The following is a 19,628-nucleotide window of genomic DNA, read 5'->3' on the forward strand; positions in this document are numbered from 1 at the left end:
AGGTCACTACGGGTGCTGTATAGAGGTTGGCTGTTCCTGTCTATCATGTCGTCTATGATGGAAGGCATTGTGTGATGTATTGTCATGTCCATAAGTAGAAAAATGCAGTATATTTGTACCTTTTTGGGGCCTTTCCCCCCCTTTAAAAGGTCCTAGGACAGAAGAAAATGCACTGCCTTACACACATGACCTGGGGTGTGCCGATTCAGTCCTTGAGATAACACTTAACCCATTAAGGTAAGGTACACAAAGAACTGAGCAGTTGTTCAAATGGTTTCTTCTTAAAATACATTTTAGAGTGACACAAGGAAACTGACCACTTGGATGACCAGATCCAATCTGTCAGTACATTTTAAACCCTGTTTCATGCACCTCATTGCAAAAATAAGAAAGTCAGCATCATTTATTTTTGTAGTACACATGTCCATTGTACCTTAAAGGGTTAAGTAAGTAGCATTGAATAACAAAATACGGGATGGTCTTACCAAATATGTCTGATAAGAACAGTGAGCACACCCACAAATTCATTTATGAATGGCAGAGGAAGGCACTTAGCTGTCCTGTGGGTTTTCTTCCCAAGTAAAGATTCATCAACATCATCACTCTCTTTATCTCCTAAGTTTGTATTCCAGAGGTTGTGCACCAGACAAATAATGCTTGAAAGTAACTTGCTTTCTATAAACCTGGAAAAAAACAGTTCAGACATTTCAACTACATTGAGAAGGGAACAAAACATAGGTAGGTTTAATCTAAATTTAATTCAGATTCAGATGTTCAGATGGAAGTAAATTATTATATTTATTTTGTTAAAATCAATACTATGATGACAAATAATATTAAAAGTGTAGTATTAAAGATTAACAAATCATACAAAGTATATTGCACCCCTAATTTCTCTTCTCAACATACCTCTTCTCCAGGATTTGCAACATCCAGGTTAACAGGCTGTGATCTCGAATAAGCTCATATGCAGCCTTGGTCACATGGGAAGCTTGCTGCAAGACGTTCAATATTTGATTCTAAAAATACAAGCATCAGTAATGTGAATATCAGATCAGACAATTTGGCTACCAATTGTACCTACACTGCTCTATTAATAGAACAGTGTCATTTGGAAGGGTTTGAGTGAGTTTGGTCATCCCCTATTGGCTCTTGTTAAAGGCTTTTAGAACACCCTGCAGTGTTTACAAGAAATGGACTGCTGTAATGTGTGGAGAATACAACATATACTTTGCTCAAAAGACATTTCAGTCTAGGTGGTTGTATGCCTGGGTTTAAATCCATCTCCTGTCACAAGTGAAATGACTTTGGTGGTCTTTGCTTTAGTTCACATAACAAAATCAGTCTCTGCTTATCAGAGGCCTAGGACTGAATAGCAGGGGTTGTTAACCCTTTGCGGTCCATTGTCGGACTGGGTCCGACATTGCAATTATTCCTCACAGGTCCTTTGTCGGACTGGGTCCGACATCATTATAGCAATGCAATAAACGGGTGTTTAGTCGTTTTTACTCCGGAAAAAGCCGAGAAAACCATTCAATTGCCGAGTGGGAGCGACAGGAGCCGAGACAAGTCGGAAAAAAAAAAAAAAAAAAAAAAAAAAAGGCGTATTTCATGAATAGTCATACATGGTATCAGGTATCAGATAATGGGCGTCCATAATAAACAAGCTGGCTAAGTGCGTCAGCGCACTGAGACTATCATGGACATTTGCAGAGCTTTTTTCAGATGTTATAGTAATAAAATAATGACTTGGATCGCATTATTGAGGAGTTTGGTGATAAAACGAGTGATCTGGAGATGATCGATCGGTATGTACGACTATTATTATTATTATTATTATTTATTTCTTACACAGCTGAACGCTATAGCAAACAAAAGGCTGGGGAGGGGCTGGAGATGCCTAGTGTGTGCTTTGTTGATATGCAGGGCCATTTAAACCCGTTTGACTGTGAAAAAAAATACTTTTAAACAGCACGTATAAAATTAACTGCGCGTGTGAAAATTAATTAGACCTGGCGTGCCTGACGCGCGATTAATAAATGGACCGCAAAGGGTTAAATTCAGGTCTGAGGTGTGCTTTCAGAGGGGAGGCTTTTGCTCAGATATTGGCAGTGCATTAAATGTTGTTTGGAACGGAACTCACCTGAGCAGACTCTTCACAAAGAGGGCTATTGAAGAATGCTAAGAGGACGTGAAAAATTCTCTGATGATTATACAGCTCATAGCAATCCTTGTCTTTTAATCCTTCTGTCAGCAGAGCAAGAACCCAGTTACGCTCCATTTTGTGCTGACAAAGAATAAAAAAAAGACAAAGCATAACATAGGGCATTTAGATAAAGCAATAGCACACACTTGTCCCACTTGGCAGCTATACCAGTGAGGGTTTTGATTTTGTTACAGCTCTTCAGGAAAGCACTGTTGAACATAGACAGTATTTGATAGGAGTATTTGAAGAAACAACCAACTGTAATAAATGGTATTGGCAGCCCCTTTCACATCATTTGGGGATAAAGGGGGTACAATAACTGCAGTAAACTCTAATGTTCTGTTTAAACTTAGGCATTTATTGATTGTGTCAAATCATATTTGCTATCTGACTTGCAAATAAAAAAACAGTGAAATACAGAAAGCAGTGAATTAGGGAATTAAAGTCATGTATTGTATATTGTACAATTTACTGTCAGCATAGTCTAACCAAGAATAAACCAAATTATTATAATGGAATAGTATTGTATACTCAAATGAACTGATAATACAAATACATGACAATTAATTAACTAGAAATGTGAAAAAAATGAAGAATCACAGTGTAATAATTTCACAGGAGTGGCATCTCTGATAGAACAGTTTGTTAACATGACGCAAAATGCTACTGTGTTCTTGATATGAGCAGTGGTTGAATCAATGTGGTAAACGGCTATTTACCATTTGTAAAGCCAGTATCTCGAAGTGTGTGGTGTGCATCATATATATGGCCAGAGGGCAAGTGAAACAATTTCCTGGACAAGAATGGTAACTTAGTTGATACAATTATAGAATACAGCTGTGTACCAAATACTAAGACAGTAACTCAAAAGTTCTCTGTTTAGCATACTATATATGTATACAGTATATATATGTATACAGTATATATGTGTATATATATGTGTATATATATATATATATATATATATATATATATATATATATATATATATATATATATATTATACACACACACACACACACACACACACACACACTATGCATATAAACCCTGCAAACATGAATCCAGAACCTAAAACGGCCACTGAAATATGGGGCTTTAATAACTTTAAATATCTTCAATTACCTCCAAATCAAAACTGTAAAAGAGCTTAAAGAATCCAGGGACTTTTTTCAGATCCAAATATTGATGGGAGAGAAGAAACTTGTTGACTATCTGATACATGTGTTCCTCTAGGAAAGAAAAAGAAGAATATTAAGATTATGTCAATTTAACAGACTAAAACAAAATCTAGGTGGAGAAGTAATGGAAAGCCTAAGTTTGTGAGCTTATAGAAACTATAAAGATGAATGATTTGACTACACAAGAAAGACAAACTTTTGTCACCGAGTATACTTATATATCCAATGACATTAAAAGAATAATCTCGAAACATTGGAGGATATAGGAATGTGAGCTTCAACTTCAGCCTTTAGTTACCTCTCCACCTACATGTTGTTTTAGACATGTTAGGAATATTAAGGACGCGTTAGTCGCTTCTATGTATAAATCATTACCATCTAATGACAATTGGCTTACTAAAACAGTACATGGTAACGTTCGGTGTGGACGATGTGTTCATTGTTCTCACTCGCACAATACCAAATATTTTTAAATCACCCACACTCTGGTCGTAAATACATAATACAAGGTTTTATCAATTGTAATACAACCCATGTGGTATATATGCTTAAATGTCTCAGTCTCTGAGAGAAGTGGTAATACAATTAATCTGCTAATGAGGAGAGAGTCATTCTGGATTTATACTTTAAAATCTTTCAAATTGAACCACATGGACTTAATAAAACATTAGATCTCAATCCATATCTCTAAAAAAAATGTTTTCTGTTTAAAAAATGTGATCATTAATCTTTGTATGCCAACTTGAATCTTCAGGTGTTCGGGGTTGAGAATCACATTCTAATGTCTTCCAATCTTTAGTATTGAATAACTGTGTTTAAGTTAACAATGCAATATGATCTGTATAGCAGAATATATGGCTGTATTCTAAAGAGTTTTAATATATTAGTGTTTGAGTTTACTGTATAATTACACTATGTATGGATTAACAATTGATTCTAAAACCATTTTCAATGAATGAATGCTATGATAGGTAAAAAAAAATGGTCATCTGTAACTTTAAATCATTTCTATGGATATTATCCAATTAATGATTAACTGTTGGATTGATTGGTATCCTTTATACAGTAATCCGTCGTGTATCCGCCTGTCACATATCCGCCCTTTAACGTTAGTTTATTATTGAACACAGAGATTAGTTCAGAGATTGTAGATCCCACCAAAGTTTTCGGACACTCTGTTGTTTATGGCTGGTAGTGTCACGTGAGCTGTTAAGTGTGTTGATATGTAAATAATAAGTCTCGCTCTCCTGCCTGTCACTCAGCAGCGAACGCACGCACATGGCAGACGGCTACCGTCACAAGCATTAATACCCTATATCTTTCTCTACAAGGGATTTAGGGGAGCTCCCAAATAAAAGCTGAATCTCAAAACAATAATTGTGTGAATGTAGTAATTGTTCCAGCTGTGTATAATGGTATTTAAAATAGGATTCATTTATCCGACGTTCTACGTATCTGCCCTTACTCTGGTTCCACTACAGTCAGATTCACGGCGGATTACTGTATATGATAAAGCTGACAATCGCTGCAACACCTGATGAAGACACACTATGTATTGAAACACGTTGTGTTTGTTTCTTGTTTTGTTTCAATAAATACAACTTTTTTAAAACAAAATGTAAGAGGAATCTGATGCATAACATTATTCGCGCTCAAGTCTAAAAAAAGTGTGCGACCAACATTGTCTCTACGAGCTTCACTGAGCAAAATATACATGTTTTATATGTCATTGCTGTACCCTCACATGTACTTTGAAACGTACCGTTGCATGCCCAGTGAAGCGTTGTATAAGCTATATTACCTCCGTGTGGAAACACACTAGTCTGTGTGACAAACATGGTCCGTCTAATTTTCCATAAGGAAGGAACTTGTACCTGCTTTAGTTTGGAAATGAGAACAACTACTTGAGTTTTCTTTTCCCCGCAACCACTTACACAGCAGCCTTCTTTTTATTGAATGCAACATTAAATCATAATAATACATCAAAATACAACATGCGAAGGAAACGCACAGTGTGAAAGATGTCTACTGCACAAAACAAAAGCAGGTACAAGTTCCTCCCTTATGGAAAATTAGACAGACCATGTTTGTCACAGACTAGTGTGTTTCCACACGGAGGTAACATAGCTTATACAATGCTTCATTGGGCATGCGCCAGTGCGTTTCAGAGCACATGTGAGGGTACATGAGGAAGTCTTTTTGGCTCAGAAGAGATGCTTGAAAACAGTGATTTTGGACATAGCTGTGAGGCATTATGCAGATGTTTGGGTGCATAGGGATACAATGACCAAATACATTCGGAACATCAAGGTGGGATAGTTTATGTTTTATTTTTCATGTAGTGCTTATGTACCCTTTAAAACCTGAGTGTGTGAGAGTGTGCTTCTTTTAGCGCTAGAACGGTAGATTAGCGCGTTGCTACGATACACACTTTAGGCCTCTACATTCGCGTTAGACAAGCCAAATCATAAGTAGGCCTGTTGTATTCACAATTTCTTGATTTAAAAAATACTTTCAATCTATTAAATCTACCGATTACCTTCTTTTGTTTCAAAGCATGTTGTGTTTGGATTATATGGCAATATTATATAAAAAGAAGCTGAATTTAGTATGATAGTTAAACTAGTCAGGATTTGTGAGATTAATTAAAATGTTTTGCTTTTGGACGTAAAATGTTAACAGTAATGAACAACCATAGATAAGAGAAATTACTTCTGTTAAAATATAGTATTTTTTTATTATTATTACAATATTAAAGGGACATCTGATGTGGACGCACGCATATTCTTTTCAGTTAAACTCAAGCCCTTTGTATTTCTTTTTTTTATAATTTGAATGTATGTTGTGCCTATTTGTTTATCTATTATGCACAACAGTGTTTTTAGTTATTGGATCGTCTGTTAAAAAAAAAAAAAAAAAAAGTTATTTATTTTGACAAATAAAACGTCAATGCATCGATTACACTATGTAACACAATTTTTGTTCCTGGGTAGTAAGTGTTATTTCCTAATTGCTTATGCCTCAAAAGTATAGAAAATGGCTATTATTCCCCACAAACTTTGCTTTTGTGACCAGGACAGTGATATTTTGAAATTTACCTTTTTCCAATGAGAAAACGGGCGAATTTGTGTCTTTTCGTTCACATAAAGTCAACAAACAACATATGAATCCAAATTAACATGTATTTATACTAAAGTAATACAAAAATGACTACAAAAGATTTAGAAGCGAGTAGTTTTTTGAGATTTACGATTATACTGTAAATCACTTTCACGAATCAGCCCCCAAATGTAGTCTCCCATGAGGTTCTCGTTATACTGTCCTTGGTAGCTGCGTTCAAAGTCCAGTATATCCTGGTGGATGCGCTCGCCTTGCTCCTCCAAGTACGCTGCCATGTTCTCCTTGAATTTATCAAGATGAGCATCAAGGATATGGACTTTGAGGGACATCCTACAGCCCATTGTGCCGTAGTTCTTCACCAGAGTCTCAACCAGCTCCACATAGTTTTCGGCCTTGCGATTGCCCAGGAAGCCTCGAACCACTGCGACAAAGCTGTTCCAAGCCGCTTTCTCCTTATTAGTGAGCTTCTTAGGGAATTCATTGCACTCCAGGATCTTCTTTATCTGTGGTCTGACGAAGACACCGGCTTTGACCTTTGCCTCAGACAGCTTAGGGAAGAAGTCTTGAAGGTACTTGAAGGCTGCCGACTCCTTATCTAGAGCTCTGACAAATTGTTTCATAAGGCCCAATTTGATGTGCAGTGGTGGCATCAGCACCTTCCGGGGGTCCATCAGTGGCTCCCACTTGACGTTGTTCCTCCCCACAGAGAACTCGGTCCGCTGTGGCCAGTCCCGCCTGTGGAAGTGCGCCTTGGTGTCCCTGCTGTCCCAAACGCAAAGATAGCAGGGAAACTTGGTAAAACCGCCTTGGAGACCCATCAGGAATGCCACCATTGCAGCCTCTTGATGCCATCTCAGAAAAATGCAGATATGTATCCACTTAGGCAGCTGGAACTAAACTGAACTGGTGGGCTTAAGGCCCCTGTATTTATACTACTATTTATATTACTGGAAAGTTCTAGAAGTTACTCCAAGTTTACTCAGCACTGAATCTATCTGGAATGTTCTGGAAAATAGGTAAATTTCAAAATATCACTGTCCTGGTCACAAAAGCAAAGTTTGTGGGGAATAATAGCCATTTTCTATACTTTTGAGGCATAAGCAGTTAGGAAATAACACTTACTACCCAGGAACAAAAATTGTGTTACATAGTGTAATCGATGCATTGACGTTTTATTTGTCAAAATAAATAACTTTTTTTTTTTTTTTTTTTAACAGACGATCCAATAACTAAAAACACTGTTGTGCATAATAGATAAACAAATAGGCACAACATACATTCAAATTATAAAAAAAAGAAATACAAAGGGCTTGAGTTTAACTGAAAAGAATATGCGTGCGTCCACATCAGATGTCCCTTTAATATTGTAATAATAATAAAAAAATACTATATTTACTATAGGTAAATTTCAAAATATCACTGTCCTGGTCACAAAAGCAAAGTTTGTGGGGAATAATAGCCATTTTCTATACTTTTGAGGCATAAGCAGTTAGGAAATAACACTTACTACCCAGGAACCAAAAAAAAATAAAAAATTTGTTACACGGTGTTACCATTGATAAATGTCTCTACGATAATCGAGTACGAAATTAGGGTGCCGATTTCAGCACTAATATCTATATATCTCAATGCAACCCACCTGGTTTCAGCATTTGTTGGGCAACCTTGGTAATGTACATTGCCAGTGAGAACGTTAACCTGAGATTTTGTTGTCTAATACCGTTCTTCACTGCGTCCATCAGATAGAGCAACTGGAAGAAAAAAAAAATGAAACACGCATGAACGTAGCAATGACTAGATCCAAGTGTACCTGTTTACTGTCTACTGCAATACATTCAGCTTCTTCATAAACATGTCAAAAACTCAATGAGTAGAATTTAATCACATATTATGTATTCCTTTTTAATTTAGTAGGTCGACAATTATTTTTTGTATATATATATATATATATATATATATTTTATTTGATCTTATATTTTTATAGAGGGCATGGGCAGTAATTACTGTAAATAGGCAGTTAATTAGAGTTGGGGACTGTACGTTACCATTACTGCCGCTAATGAGAAATTCTGGCAACTAAACATTATTACATTATTTTCATAAAAAAAAGCAGAAAATGTTTCATAAAAATTATGTAATTAAAACATGTATACTATACATTTGAGTTGTTTTATTAATGTGTATCTGTAATAAAAGGAAATTTGTGAAAAACAAAACGAAAATTATAAAAAAAAAATAATTTCACGGGGCTAATTATATAACTGCACTATCAACCCAAGCTGATGCTAGATGCTAGTTTTGTAACATTTGCATTTCATTCTATTCTTTACACGTCAACCAATTTCTGACATACATGTACATAGGAAAGAAAGCTTGTATCAACATTAGTTTTTGCAAATACTTCTGACAACTGTCTAAGACAGAAAATAAGAAAACTGCAACACAGGGTTACATCATCATCAATGCACTGGCAACGCAATGAAATCTGGGAACATTGCCTTACCTGTCTTTTCTCTCTGAAGCGGGCACCCTCTAGGTGAAGGTAGAAAGATCCCAGGACTTGATATGCTGCCGCTCTTACTTTAGGATCATAACTGCTAAGAGCTGCTACAGTCACTCCCAAAGCATTCATGTCCACAAACTTGTAACAGTCTACCACTGACTCTGTGAACAGAAATGTTCAGAAACACAGTATGTGAAACATAAGCTTTTAAACACTTAATCTAATGGATACAAGTAAAATCCACATGAAAATGTTTAAATGTTAGCTTGAGCATTTTACTGAGGCCCAGACACAAAAAGGCAAAAAAAAAAAAAAAAAAAAAAAAAAACCTTCAGCATATACAGCTATTTACAAACACAACCCTATAGATACAAAGGTGCAGCTTCTTCCTACTAACTAACTAATTAATTAACTAACTAACTATCTGCACTCAGCTGTATTATGGTACTAAAAGTAAAAATCTGTTATGAAACTCAGATTTATCAGTTAATAAAATCTATAAAAACAGAAGAATCATTGAAGAGATTATATAGGATATATGCCTAACCAAGATTTACTTTTATGTACAAGCTTTACCTGGTTTGACCAGTGCACTAAAGAGTGTCAACAAAAAACAGGGGTCATAGAGAGCATCCAGATCCTTTATATGGTCATCCTTAAAGAGCATCTCTTTCCCTTCCTGAAACAGACAAGTTGCCATTTTCACTTCGCAACATAATGTACAAATCATACTGTCAGTTGGAAAGAACATATTTAACCTTTTCAAAAGTACATATATCTTTGGATATGTGTAAAGGTGCAAGTCAGGAATATTAGAAAGAGACTGCCATGACCATCCTAATTGTTGTAATTCAATTCCTATGTTACTGCAGATATCGTGACTGAAAACAATACATTCAAGTTGTATATCCATACCACTTCATCAAAACACTGTTCTCTGTTCGTCATAGTGCAAATACAAGAAAACGCTGTTTTCATAACCCTGGTTCCCTGAAATAGAAATGTAACCATTAACCTTCAAGGTCGCTGCATCCATGATTGCAACAGGCTTGAAGGAAAAATGACGGTGAGTTCTGTGTGTGCAGTCCTTTATACCGTCGGGGGCGGAATGACTGTGTCACAGAGCCTCAGCTGAGCAGCTTTGTTATACCTTATTCAGGTTTCGGGTCTTAAAAAGAGGTTAATACCCATTCGGTAATGGTTACATTTCGTACTTAAAAGGGAATATCAGTTTATACTGTAGGTACAGTTGAGGGCTGTGCATCTGCAGGGTCTTCACAGTAAGATATGATTTATTTTATAGTAATCTAACAGCAAAAAAATCTTAATTAAAATGTTTTTTTTCCTGAGCTACAAGTCATGTGTTACCTCCTACTGCTGCATGGAGTAGCAGGAGCGTGCCTGTTTAGGTCACTTGGTGTCATTACAGCTAAACTGGACTATACAAATGCAAGATAATACAATTGTGAAAATTTCAAGCTCAAAGGAAAATAATATACACTACCTCAGGAATGATGCGTCGGTGCTGAGGAAAATGCAGTATAGTGTGAAGCATTTTTTCCCTGTTGAGCAAGGCCAAGATCTCCTCTGTACTGGGCTGCTGCCAAAGGGACTTCCCCAAGCTCTTCCTGGCCTTGTGATGTTCCACAGCCGCTGGCCCCCACAATAGCAGTCTGGGAAGCAAATGGTACAGTATTGCACAACATGTTTACGGTATTATATTAGAAAATATCTTTAATAATGACAGCAAATAAAACACAATCAAATAATATGTATTATTAAAAGGAAACAAAAATACACTGGTGTGGTGCTGACAAAAAAATGAGAGCCGATCATATTGTAAAACTGTCTATAGGGCAGAGAGCCTCATGGCATTAACAGCATAATAAAAATGTATAACTGGAGGAGCCTGCAACTTGAAGCTGTTCTGGAGGATGCATGTCCATTTCTGAACCATTCAACCATTCCTCTTATTCCTTCAAGGAATGAGCAACAAAAGTAATTTCAGCGGTCTTGGCTACTATCGGGCTTCTATCAAAGTCTGTCACTAAAAAAAATTTAAAAAATGTGGAGATGTGGGGTACAGCACAGATACACAAACATGTGTTCTACATCACTGGTATTTATATTTCTCATCATGCTTGCTGTTTAGAGGCCTAAGTAAAGTGCTGAAGCCCTCCTGTAAGGGTACACGCCTCTCTCTTCCATGTACCAACCTGATCAAATCAGTTACATAGAAACTTTTTTTCCCCAGACATGTTGTCACACTTGAAGAAGTTACACTTTCTTGAACTGGCATGCTTACTGATTTCTGCTTACCTAAATTCAGCCAGGCTGACATTGTTTCTTTCATACTCCTGAAGAAGCAGTAACAATTTCTGGTCTGTAAAGTGAAGATAAGATCTTTTCATTATCATCATACTGGCTTAAATGACCAAAATTAACAACTGATAAAAATCGCACTGACCTGTGGTATTTAAAGTTGCTCCATAAGCCCCCAGAAGAACAGCAAAATGGTTACTTTCGCAAACAGAAGCACAGTTCTTTACCAGTGTAAGCAATACATCCACCAGTGCATCTGCAATTTACCAACAGGACAACAAACCATGATTCAATACACAGCAAACTCAACCGAGGTAAGTAAAATTCGGGTAGCTGTGGCAACGGCAAACAAAATTAATTTCTCATTAGATTTTTCTATAGGATCACTGCCTAACAATGCATTTGCTCCTATAAAATCATATTTGATGCTGTAAACACATCATTGTGAAATGGACTAAAACAGCAGATCATTATTAAAAACGACTTTGAGAACTGAAGAATCAGCAAGTTTATTTTGCAGTTGCACTGTGTGTTGAGCTGCACATGCAGATTACTAAATGTCATTTGTGTGTGCTGGGGGATTTCCCCCCTATGCTCCAGCCAATAGGATGGGATTCCCAAATTTTAGGGGGAGAATGGCAAAAAAAAGGCACTTTTGCATATAAAAAACTATATATTTTTGTACTGCATCATCATTCACACTAGTGTTGCTTCAGGGAAGTAATTTGTATTGTGTATATTTTATAGCAAGTATTAATGCAAATTACTTAAAACCTGTTCAACAAAACCTCTGCATGTATCTACTATTCTATTTAGCTGCACTCTCCTTTCTGCACGCAAACTTTTTTTGCCTACAGCAGAACAATCAGCTGCCTCGTCGTTGCAAGGTGCTTCTCTTTTTAACCAGTGGTCCATTTCATCTTTCATGCCGCGTTGTCTTTTTTAAAGTTATAAATAAAAGCAACTCCCTTAAATACTGTGTGTCCCTGTCCCCCCTCCCCCCAATACTGTTTACTTTGCTCTTGCTGCAACAGACAGACAGTCTTGACAGCTACTACAAAAACAAAAAATGCTTAAAGATGACCGTACTGAAAGTTGCAAATATGCGGGAGCAACTTGGAAAATGCGCGATTCCCGCAATCCTGCGCTGAAATACAAGCCCTGAAAACACAAGTGAACAACTGACATATTCAGTAGTTGAGAATGTTTTGGTTCAAAATTACTTTTTTTCTTCAAGGTAATGTGCCCTTAGACTGACCACACAGACTGTCCTATGTGATTCAGCATGTTACAAATGCTGCGTCTGATTGGTCTAACAAGAAACGCTACTGTATTACTGGCCCTGGGGAGAAAAAGTTTAAAGCAGTGGCTTTTTTGTACCTTTTGATTGAGGATTCACATCCTGCTCTTCTACAGTCTTCAACATAGTTGGCAGAAACAAGGAATGGTTCATTATCATCATATGTATCATGGGTAAGGCCACTAAATCTTTTGGAGTGTCATCAGATTTATACAGCAGGTTCAACAGACTGTTAAGCACTTCCAGAAAAGCTGGATCTCTGTAGCGGTACCTAGGATTTAAAAAATATATATTGTTTGTCAGAACAGTATAGTTATAAAAAGCACCCCCCACAGGGAGAATGACACTGTTATAAAAATGTCTCTCGGTGTTAAGAGTACCAATTCAATTGTATGTAAGATGTGTACAATGTGCAAAAACAGTAGAAGTGACATCCAAAAATCACATCCCATTTAACATTTGTATTTAACTCAAAAGGATTTCAATTTAGCATGCACCCATATGGGTACGTTATTTGTTCTGGATTCTGATCTTTGCTATATGTTGAACAGCAGCAAGGACCTGTATGGTCTGCATGGTATTTACCATCTGCTTGATAAATTCCAAAAATATTGACTTACTTAAGACCTGACTTCACAAAATTATTCCAGTCCCCTGCAGTAACCTTACCAAAAGAAAGCTGCAACAACAATACAATTGTAAAGTATTAGAACAAAAAATATATAATAAAAAAAGTAAATTAAAGCTTTCGAAGAGTTTTTTTGTCTACACACCACTTGTTTGGACAGCTGCTGCTGCTACTGCACATACAGTGGTTGTGGAAAATATTATTGCACTTACAAAGTTCTGCCTCACAATGGTAAGCCTTGTAATCATTGTGGAATAAATAGTTATAATTAATTAGGATATGCTTGCCAACTGTATGCATGTGTATTGGACCAGGATTACAATTTTATGAACTAAAAACTAAATGGTATCTACACAAGACACAAAGTCCTGCTTTTGACATAAATCAATGCTAAAGTTGATTAAATGACCCAGGACAAAACAAAAAAGAAAGCTATCCATGTTTTTTTTTTTAAATATATTGCTATGTGCAGTGTTACCACTAATTCCTGAAGCCTGAGCAGCATATTTTTCTCCTTCTCTTTCATTTCTTCCTCTTGCTCTTTTCTGCTGGAGTAAGAATTAATCAGCCACTTGGTAGAGGCAGTCAGCAAGGATTTCTTCCAGATAGCCTGGTCTTCCTGATAGGTGTCAAGTCTCTTGGAAACACAGTCGACCAACTGCCACCTGTAAAACACCAACAAAGGATCCATATACGACCTAACATCTAAACCAAACAGGTGCCGGTTAAAAAGTACTGACAAAAACAACACCTGTGAAGGAAGCTGTAAATATGTTTGTACATTGCTAGTCTACCCTAGTCACGGACATTATGCATGTTATTCACTCACTCTCCAGGTTTTTACAGGAATAACAATATTAGAGAAAAATATTGGAGGTTACCTTAAAAACTATTTTATCTTAAGAATGTCAAAGTGTTAAAGTCATATTAATAAATATATTTGATAAATAGTAACCATAAAATGTTGTGTAATCAATTTATCTTTATTATGCAAGAACATGCTTAAATTCAGAAACATTTGTTTAAATTATTCAGACCATCTACCTTACAACTGAGATACACAATGGGATGTATTTATAAAAGAACAACTGAAAGGATGGGCAAAATATTTGCTGGGGTTATTTACCTTTCGTAGTTTTCTGTTTTTTCTAAGAGTGCGGGTAGTTGACTGATGACATCAGCTAAATCTTGCAAGGACACTGAAAACTGAATCAGACTACAGATGACTTCCAGCTGCAACGGCAGTCCATTGGCAGCAGCATCAGACAGCACACTGTTGACTAGTTTCTTCAAGAAGGCTTCTTTGAGTACCGTTATTACCAGGGTACGCACTACAAAATACGAAAAAGAAGTTTGGGAAGAGGGGTAACAATCAGTGTAAGCATTATGCGAAAATGCATTGGTGGTAAAATTACATTCTATACAGTAATGTGATCACATTTAAATATCCACACACAATTTTTTAAAATCTGTAATTAGATCAAATCTGTTCATCAATACAGTGATGCTCTTAAGCGCTGACACCCTGTTTTGTAAAGAAAAATACCAAGGGATGAATAATATCTAAATTAAATAGACAACTTATGGGCTGCAAGTACTGGTACTATGGTTAGTTGAATTCAATCCAAACTCTGGAATCATTAAATTAGAATTGTATTTGTGTAAAAAAATAAATAAACAAATAAATAAATAAATAAATAAATAAATAAATAAATAAATGTAAATGTTATTAACAACCCGAAGTAAGACTGGCTCCTGTGCAGTTTCAGTAAGTTTCAAAATGTTATTTCCCCTCCAGATGTGAGTCTAAATACACATTTAATATTGTCCATGTATTCAGCTGTAGTGAAATAACTGTACCGGCCTGTTTTGATTGAATTAGCTTAAGTTAGAATTCTAACTGCAAAAGAAATTTTGTGCAAGTTTCAGAATGAATTACACCCACCCCTCATTATATCGCCCCTCGCTATACTGCGAATTCAGATATATCGCGATCCTGGAGGCTCCCCATTTTTACTGTTTAACTGCGTATGCCTTAGCTGCAACATACATAGGCACCTAGAATTACTGTTTGTTTTATTTCGTACTGCACATCACAAACAACAATATACAAAACAATTAAAAGCATTAATATTGTACTGTTATCATATACACACGCATTGCACAATAACACAAAGCAAATTAAATACCTACTTGCTGAAGAGGTTTTTATTTTAGCCAACAAGGCAGCAATGCACTAGCAAAAGCCACAAGGCAGTGATGTCAGCTCCCTAGCAACAAACCTCCTATGTTGTTGGGAATGGACTATTTCAATGCAGCAGGTTTGTGCATTTGAGAAAGGAGAGGAAGTTAATTTAATTATTTGAAAGGAGAAAGGCGAGTGACATTAATTGGAGACTGAAGTTGATGAGAAGCAATTACCCGCCGCTGTACGAATTAAAACAGTGTGCTGCTTTTTATAAGAAAAATCAGGTTGTGTAGAGGATTTATACTGGACCCTGACGCCCCGATAAAACGAGGGAGTGGTTGTACAGTATTTATTTGTTAGCCTATTTGTTTATCATATATAGCTGATTTATACTGGACCCTGACACCCGCGATATATATCGAGTGGGTGGTGTAATCATATTTAGTTACAGTCACTCTCACCAGTATGTAATATGCAGATCATTACCATATTTTGGCCTTGTGACGTCTTCTTGGCTTCCATATTTCAGATACACATTGACGAGTGAAAGAAAAGCCTCCAAATTGTTACTGAGAAGCTTCTTCCTTCCAGGTTTCAAGCACCACATCTCAAACTGTAACACATGAATTCTACAGTGCTGGATCAGGAAGGCTGCAATCGACTGACAGGTTTCAGTCATGTGACTGAGGCAGTAAATAAGCACATCTGTTTGGATGAGCTGTGCAAAGACAGGGTCTCTCTGCAAAGTCTGAAGAATGACCTTATCCAACTCTTTACTAGTACAGGACTGCAGCAAGCTGCCCACAACTTTAAACTGTTCACTTGATAAAAACAAGATCTCATTCCGACTGGACTGCTGACAGTTTTCAGTTAAGACCTGAACCAAAGTTAGTCCATATATGCTAAGCTTCTTCACAGTTTCGTCTTCATGGTCTGCAACAGTCAAACTCTCTTCCGGTAACATCAGCATGGATGACACAACTTCTTTTAGCTGATTGGCCTCCATATAAGGGTGAAGTGCCTCAAGCCCTTCCATTGGCTGAGACTTCTTACCAGGGATCCTTTTATTTCGACCACCAGACTTTCCAGCTGCCAATTCTTTCAAAACGCTCTTTTCTATAGCACTTATGTATTTTGATATTAAATCAAAGTGACCTAGGCATTGCAGTACAGGGGCGCTTAACTTCAGTAGCCTTAGGATTTCAGAATTTAACTGTGAAGAAAGCAGTCTGATGCTGACAGGGTTCAGGTTGTGCAGTGGTGGTGTCTCCAGCTCCATAGACATAAACCACTGGTCCAGGGTAGGGTGCTTAAAAATGGATGCAAGCATATCTACCAGCTCCTAAAAGGAGAAAAAGCACATTTAGTTCTGAACAAAATCCACTGGCACATAGTGTAATGCTGGAGTCACACAAGCCCTGCACCCATTCCAGGTTTTTTTTTTTTTTTAATAGATGTATTATTGAAATTTCCAGTTGCCAGGAGTTTGAACAACCAGGCCTCAGTTAAAAAAGAACTTATCACATGAGTCTGAAGGTTTACTAATAGGAGTCCATGCATCTATAAGAGCATTTACGTTAACTGGCAAATACCCATCAGAGTCGGTCAGAGACTGAAGCCGCCCGTCAGTTTGACTGGCAGCAAAAGGTCTGGAAAGGCAGCTAGAAACACTGACTGACACCAACATGAGCGAATGAGTGTGCCTCTTGTGTGCCTCTAGACTACGCCCTTTAAAAGGCACAGGCAATCGAATGAGTGAGTTATTCAGCAGTTTCCGGGCACTTGAGTTAAGCTCCCCTGTAAGATATTGACCTAGATGTAATATGGCTGCCACACGCACACACACGCTTGTTAACAAAGCAAGTCACCGATAGGCCGATTCAGTCCACATCCCCTCCTTTTGTTCCTCCTGGAGGACAGGATTTTTTCATTTTGTTTTCATCCATGATTGTGATTGACTGCCTTGTGTGTTCATTGAAATGAAGGCAGAAACCAAGTGCAGGATTTTTGTATGTTTTTTTTAGATGTTCTCTTTATCCTAGATATGTCAGTCTAGTCTTATGTAAGTTTGCAAACCTTCCTATCTTTTCAGTACAAAATACTTTAATTTACGCTATTATACCTATAGTTTTAAATTACGCTAAGAACTATTGTGTAAAATGTTTGATTTCGAAATTCTATAGCAAAATATGATTATTAAATAAGTATTTCAACAACTTTTGAAAACAAATTGTCATAAACCATTTATTTTTTCATTTTCTGCTAAATTAAAAAAATAAAAATAAAAAAAGGCTCCCCCCCCCCCCCCCCCCCACAGGACTATTTCTTTCTCTATAGCTATGTGTATGTGTATGTATATGTATGTGTGTATGTGTATGTGTATGTGTATGTGTATGTGTATGTGTATGGCAGACATATTATATCATAGATCAATATCAGATGCATTTTACTTTTATTCTACAAATATGAAATCTGTATCTCTAACAGATTTCCCCTTACAGGGAATCTTAACTCACGCATTAATTGGCAAGAGCTAAGAGGACAGAGAGCAAACATAAACATATTAGGGAAATGTACCTCTTCTTTGTCAGGTTGTCCCACAGTAAGATAATCACAGTCCATGAAGAGATCCAGTTCCTCCTGGGCACTTGCAGTACTAGATTCAGGGGGTTCCTCTGAATATTCAAGTCTGTGTATTAGAGATCTCAGCAGGTTCATATAGAAGCCTAGCAAAGCAACTCCAGCGCTTTTTGTAAACTGCAAAATTAAATTAAAATCATGTTGGCGGGATTTTAACATGCATGCTGCTTTTAAATGTTACATTTATCCACATAAATGTTACTAAACTTGGTATTCACACAAACATGACCATTTGCTTAACTCAAAAATGATGTACTTACTTTTTTAAAGTTGTCTACACATGTTTTTATGTAGAGCATAATATGTTTGATTGCCACTGGTAAATCATTATGTTTAAGTATAGAAACAGCTTCTCCTAAAACATCCTTAAACTGGTCTTGCAACAAGCAGTTAGCATCTTTGCCATGGGCATTCTTCAACAAGCAGGAAAATGAGCCATGGGGGGGAGGAAGATTGGAAGCAGGTGCCCCAGACTCCTTAAACTGGATACAAAGAAAATGCATTATTAGTAACGATGCAACAGTACAATTGACTGCCCCACTTAGGGTTTGCAAGTGGCTGTCTTATGTTGAAATACACTTTGTTTTCATCTACACTTCACTGGTCTCCCGTCCTCTTTTTTAAAAAACTCAAAACCAACAGCGTCTTACTTCTTCGCTCAGTCAAAGAGTAAAGTTGTCTAGTGTCAACAAGGTAACAGGCGTTTATCCACTCCGGGGTGACTATTTCCTTATACATTCAAGCAGACTTAAAGTTATCACTGAAGTAGATTCAAAATGGTCTATGCTGGGTGCTGGGTTAGTGCCCACTTGTAATTGATAACCTACTTTTATACACAATTCTTCAACCTTTAGCATACTTATTAGCAAGAATTACTGGTCATTAAAATCTTACCAAAGTCACTTTTGTGGATATAAGCAACTTATTAAGGGTGGTAAGGGTATGGATTAATTTACCTAGCTATCTTGTTGATACTGTATCATTAGGATCCTTTAATACCCGACAAAGTTTAGAGACCACTATGCTACTAGGAACCAGACAAGCATGAGGAGCTGAATCTTAACTGCTATAAGTCTTCAAAATTAACGGCTTATTTCTATCCCAACTTCCTTATACAGTATAGGACTAAATAAACACTGAACCACAACAGCAACACTACTGGACTGTGCAAACTGCTCCAGTCTCTAAATATCTGATCCCTTCTAAAACCACTGTGCTTTATAAACTATTTCCTACCAGTGTTTCCTTTGCTTGTGCAGGTATCCAGTGGCTGTAATAGTGATAGAACTTCACAACAGACACAGTTTTAGCTTTGGACTCTGACGAATCAATTTCTTTGTCATAGAGCTGAATGGTCAAGCACAGGGGGAGAGGATCATGTTGTGTGTGCAGGATGTCAGTCAGGACGGAGATGATATACTCAAGAACAACATCTGGAAAATAAAACACAAAAATACATAGTTCAGAAAAAGAGATCAAAGTATTGTTATTCATATTTTCCTACATGTTTCTATCAAAATGGCAACAAATAAACCCGGCA

General features: G+C 36.9%; 1 protein-coding gene across 1 annotated transcript in view; it reads right to left on the reverse strand.

Annotated features, from left to right (window-relative positions):
• Positions 1-19,628, reverse strand: part of LOC117407526 (nucleolar pre-ribosomal-associated protein 1-like) — a 102,033-nt gene that overhangs the window by 6,159 nt on the left and 76,246 nt on the right. Inside the window, exons 19-36 of the mRNA XM_059028717.1 lie at positions 19,325-19,521; positions 18,349-18,570; positions 18,026-18,205; positions 15,935-16,790; positions 14,387-14,591; positions 13,739-13,925; positions 13,253-13,311; positions 12,713-12,903; positions 11,478-11,588; positions 11,330-11,393; positions 10,515-10,683; positions 9,587-9,689; positions 9,011-9,171; positions 8,147-8,258; positions 3,332-3,438; positions 2,144-2,287; positions 910-1,019; positions 486-683 (exon numbers count right to left, since the gene is read on the reverse strand). Of these exons, the coding sequence (XP_058884700.1) occupies positions 486-683; positions 910-1,019; positions 2,144-2,287; positions 3,332-3,438; positions 8,147-8,258; positions 9,011-9,171; positions 9,587-9,689; positions 10,515-10,683; positions 11,330-11,393; positions 11,478-11,588; positions 12,713-12,903; positions 13,253-13,311; positions 13,739-13,925; positions 14,387-14,591; positions 15,935-16,790; positions 18,026-18,205; positions 18,349-18,570; positions 19,325-19,521 (3,376 nt within the window). The remainder of the gene's footprint in view (positions 1-485; positions 684-909; positions 1,020-2,143; positions 2,288-3,331; positions 3,439-8,146; positions 8,259-9,010; positions 9,172-9,586; positions 9,690-10,514; positions 10,684-11,329; positions 11,394-11,477; positions 11,589-12,712; positions 12,904-13,252; positions 13,312-13,738; positions 13,926-14,386; positions 14,592-15,934; positions 16,791-18,025; positions 18,206-18,348; positions 18,571-19,324; positions 19,522-19,628) is intronic.

Source organism: Acipenser ruthenus, chromosome 8 (assembly GCF_902713425.1).
Source record: "Acipenser ruthenus chromosome 8, fAciRut3.2 maternal haplotype, whole genome shotgun sequence".
NCBI lineage: Eukaryota > Metazoa > Chordata > Actinopteri > Acipenseriformes > Acipenseridae > Acipenser > Acipenser ruthenus.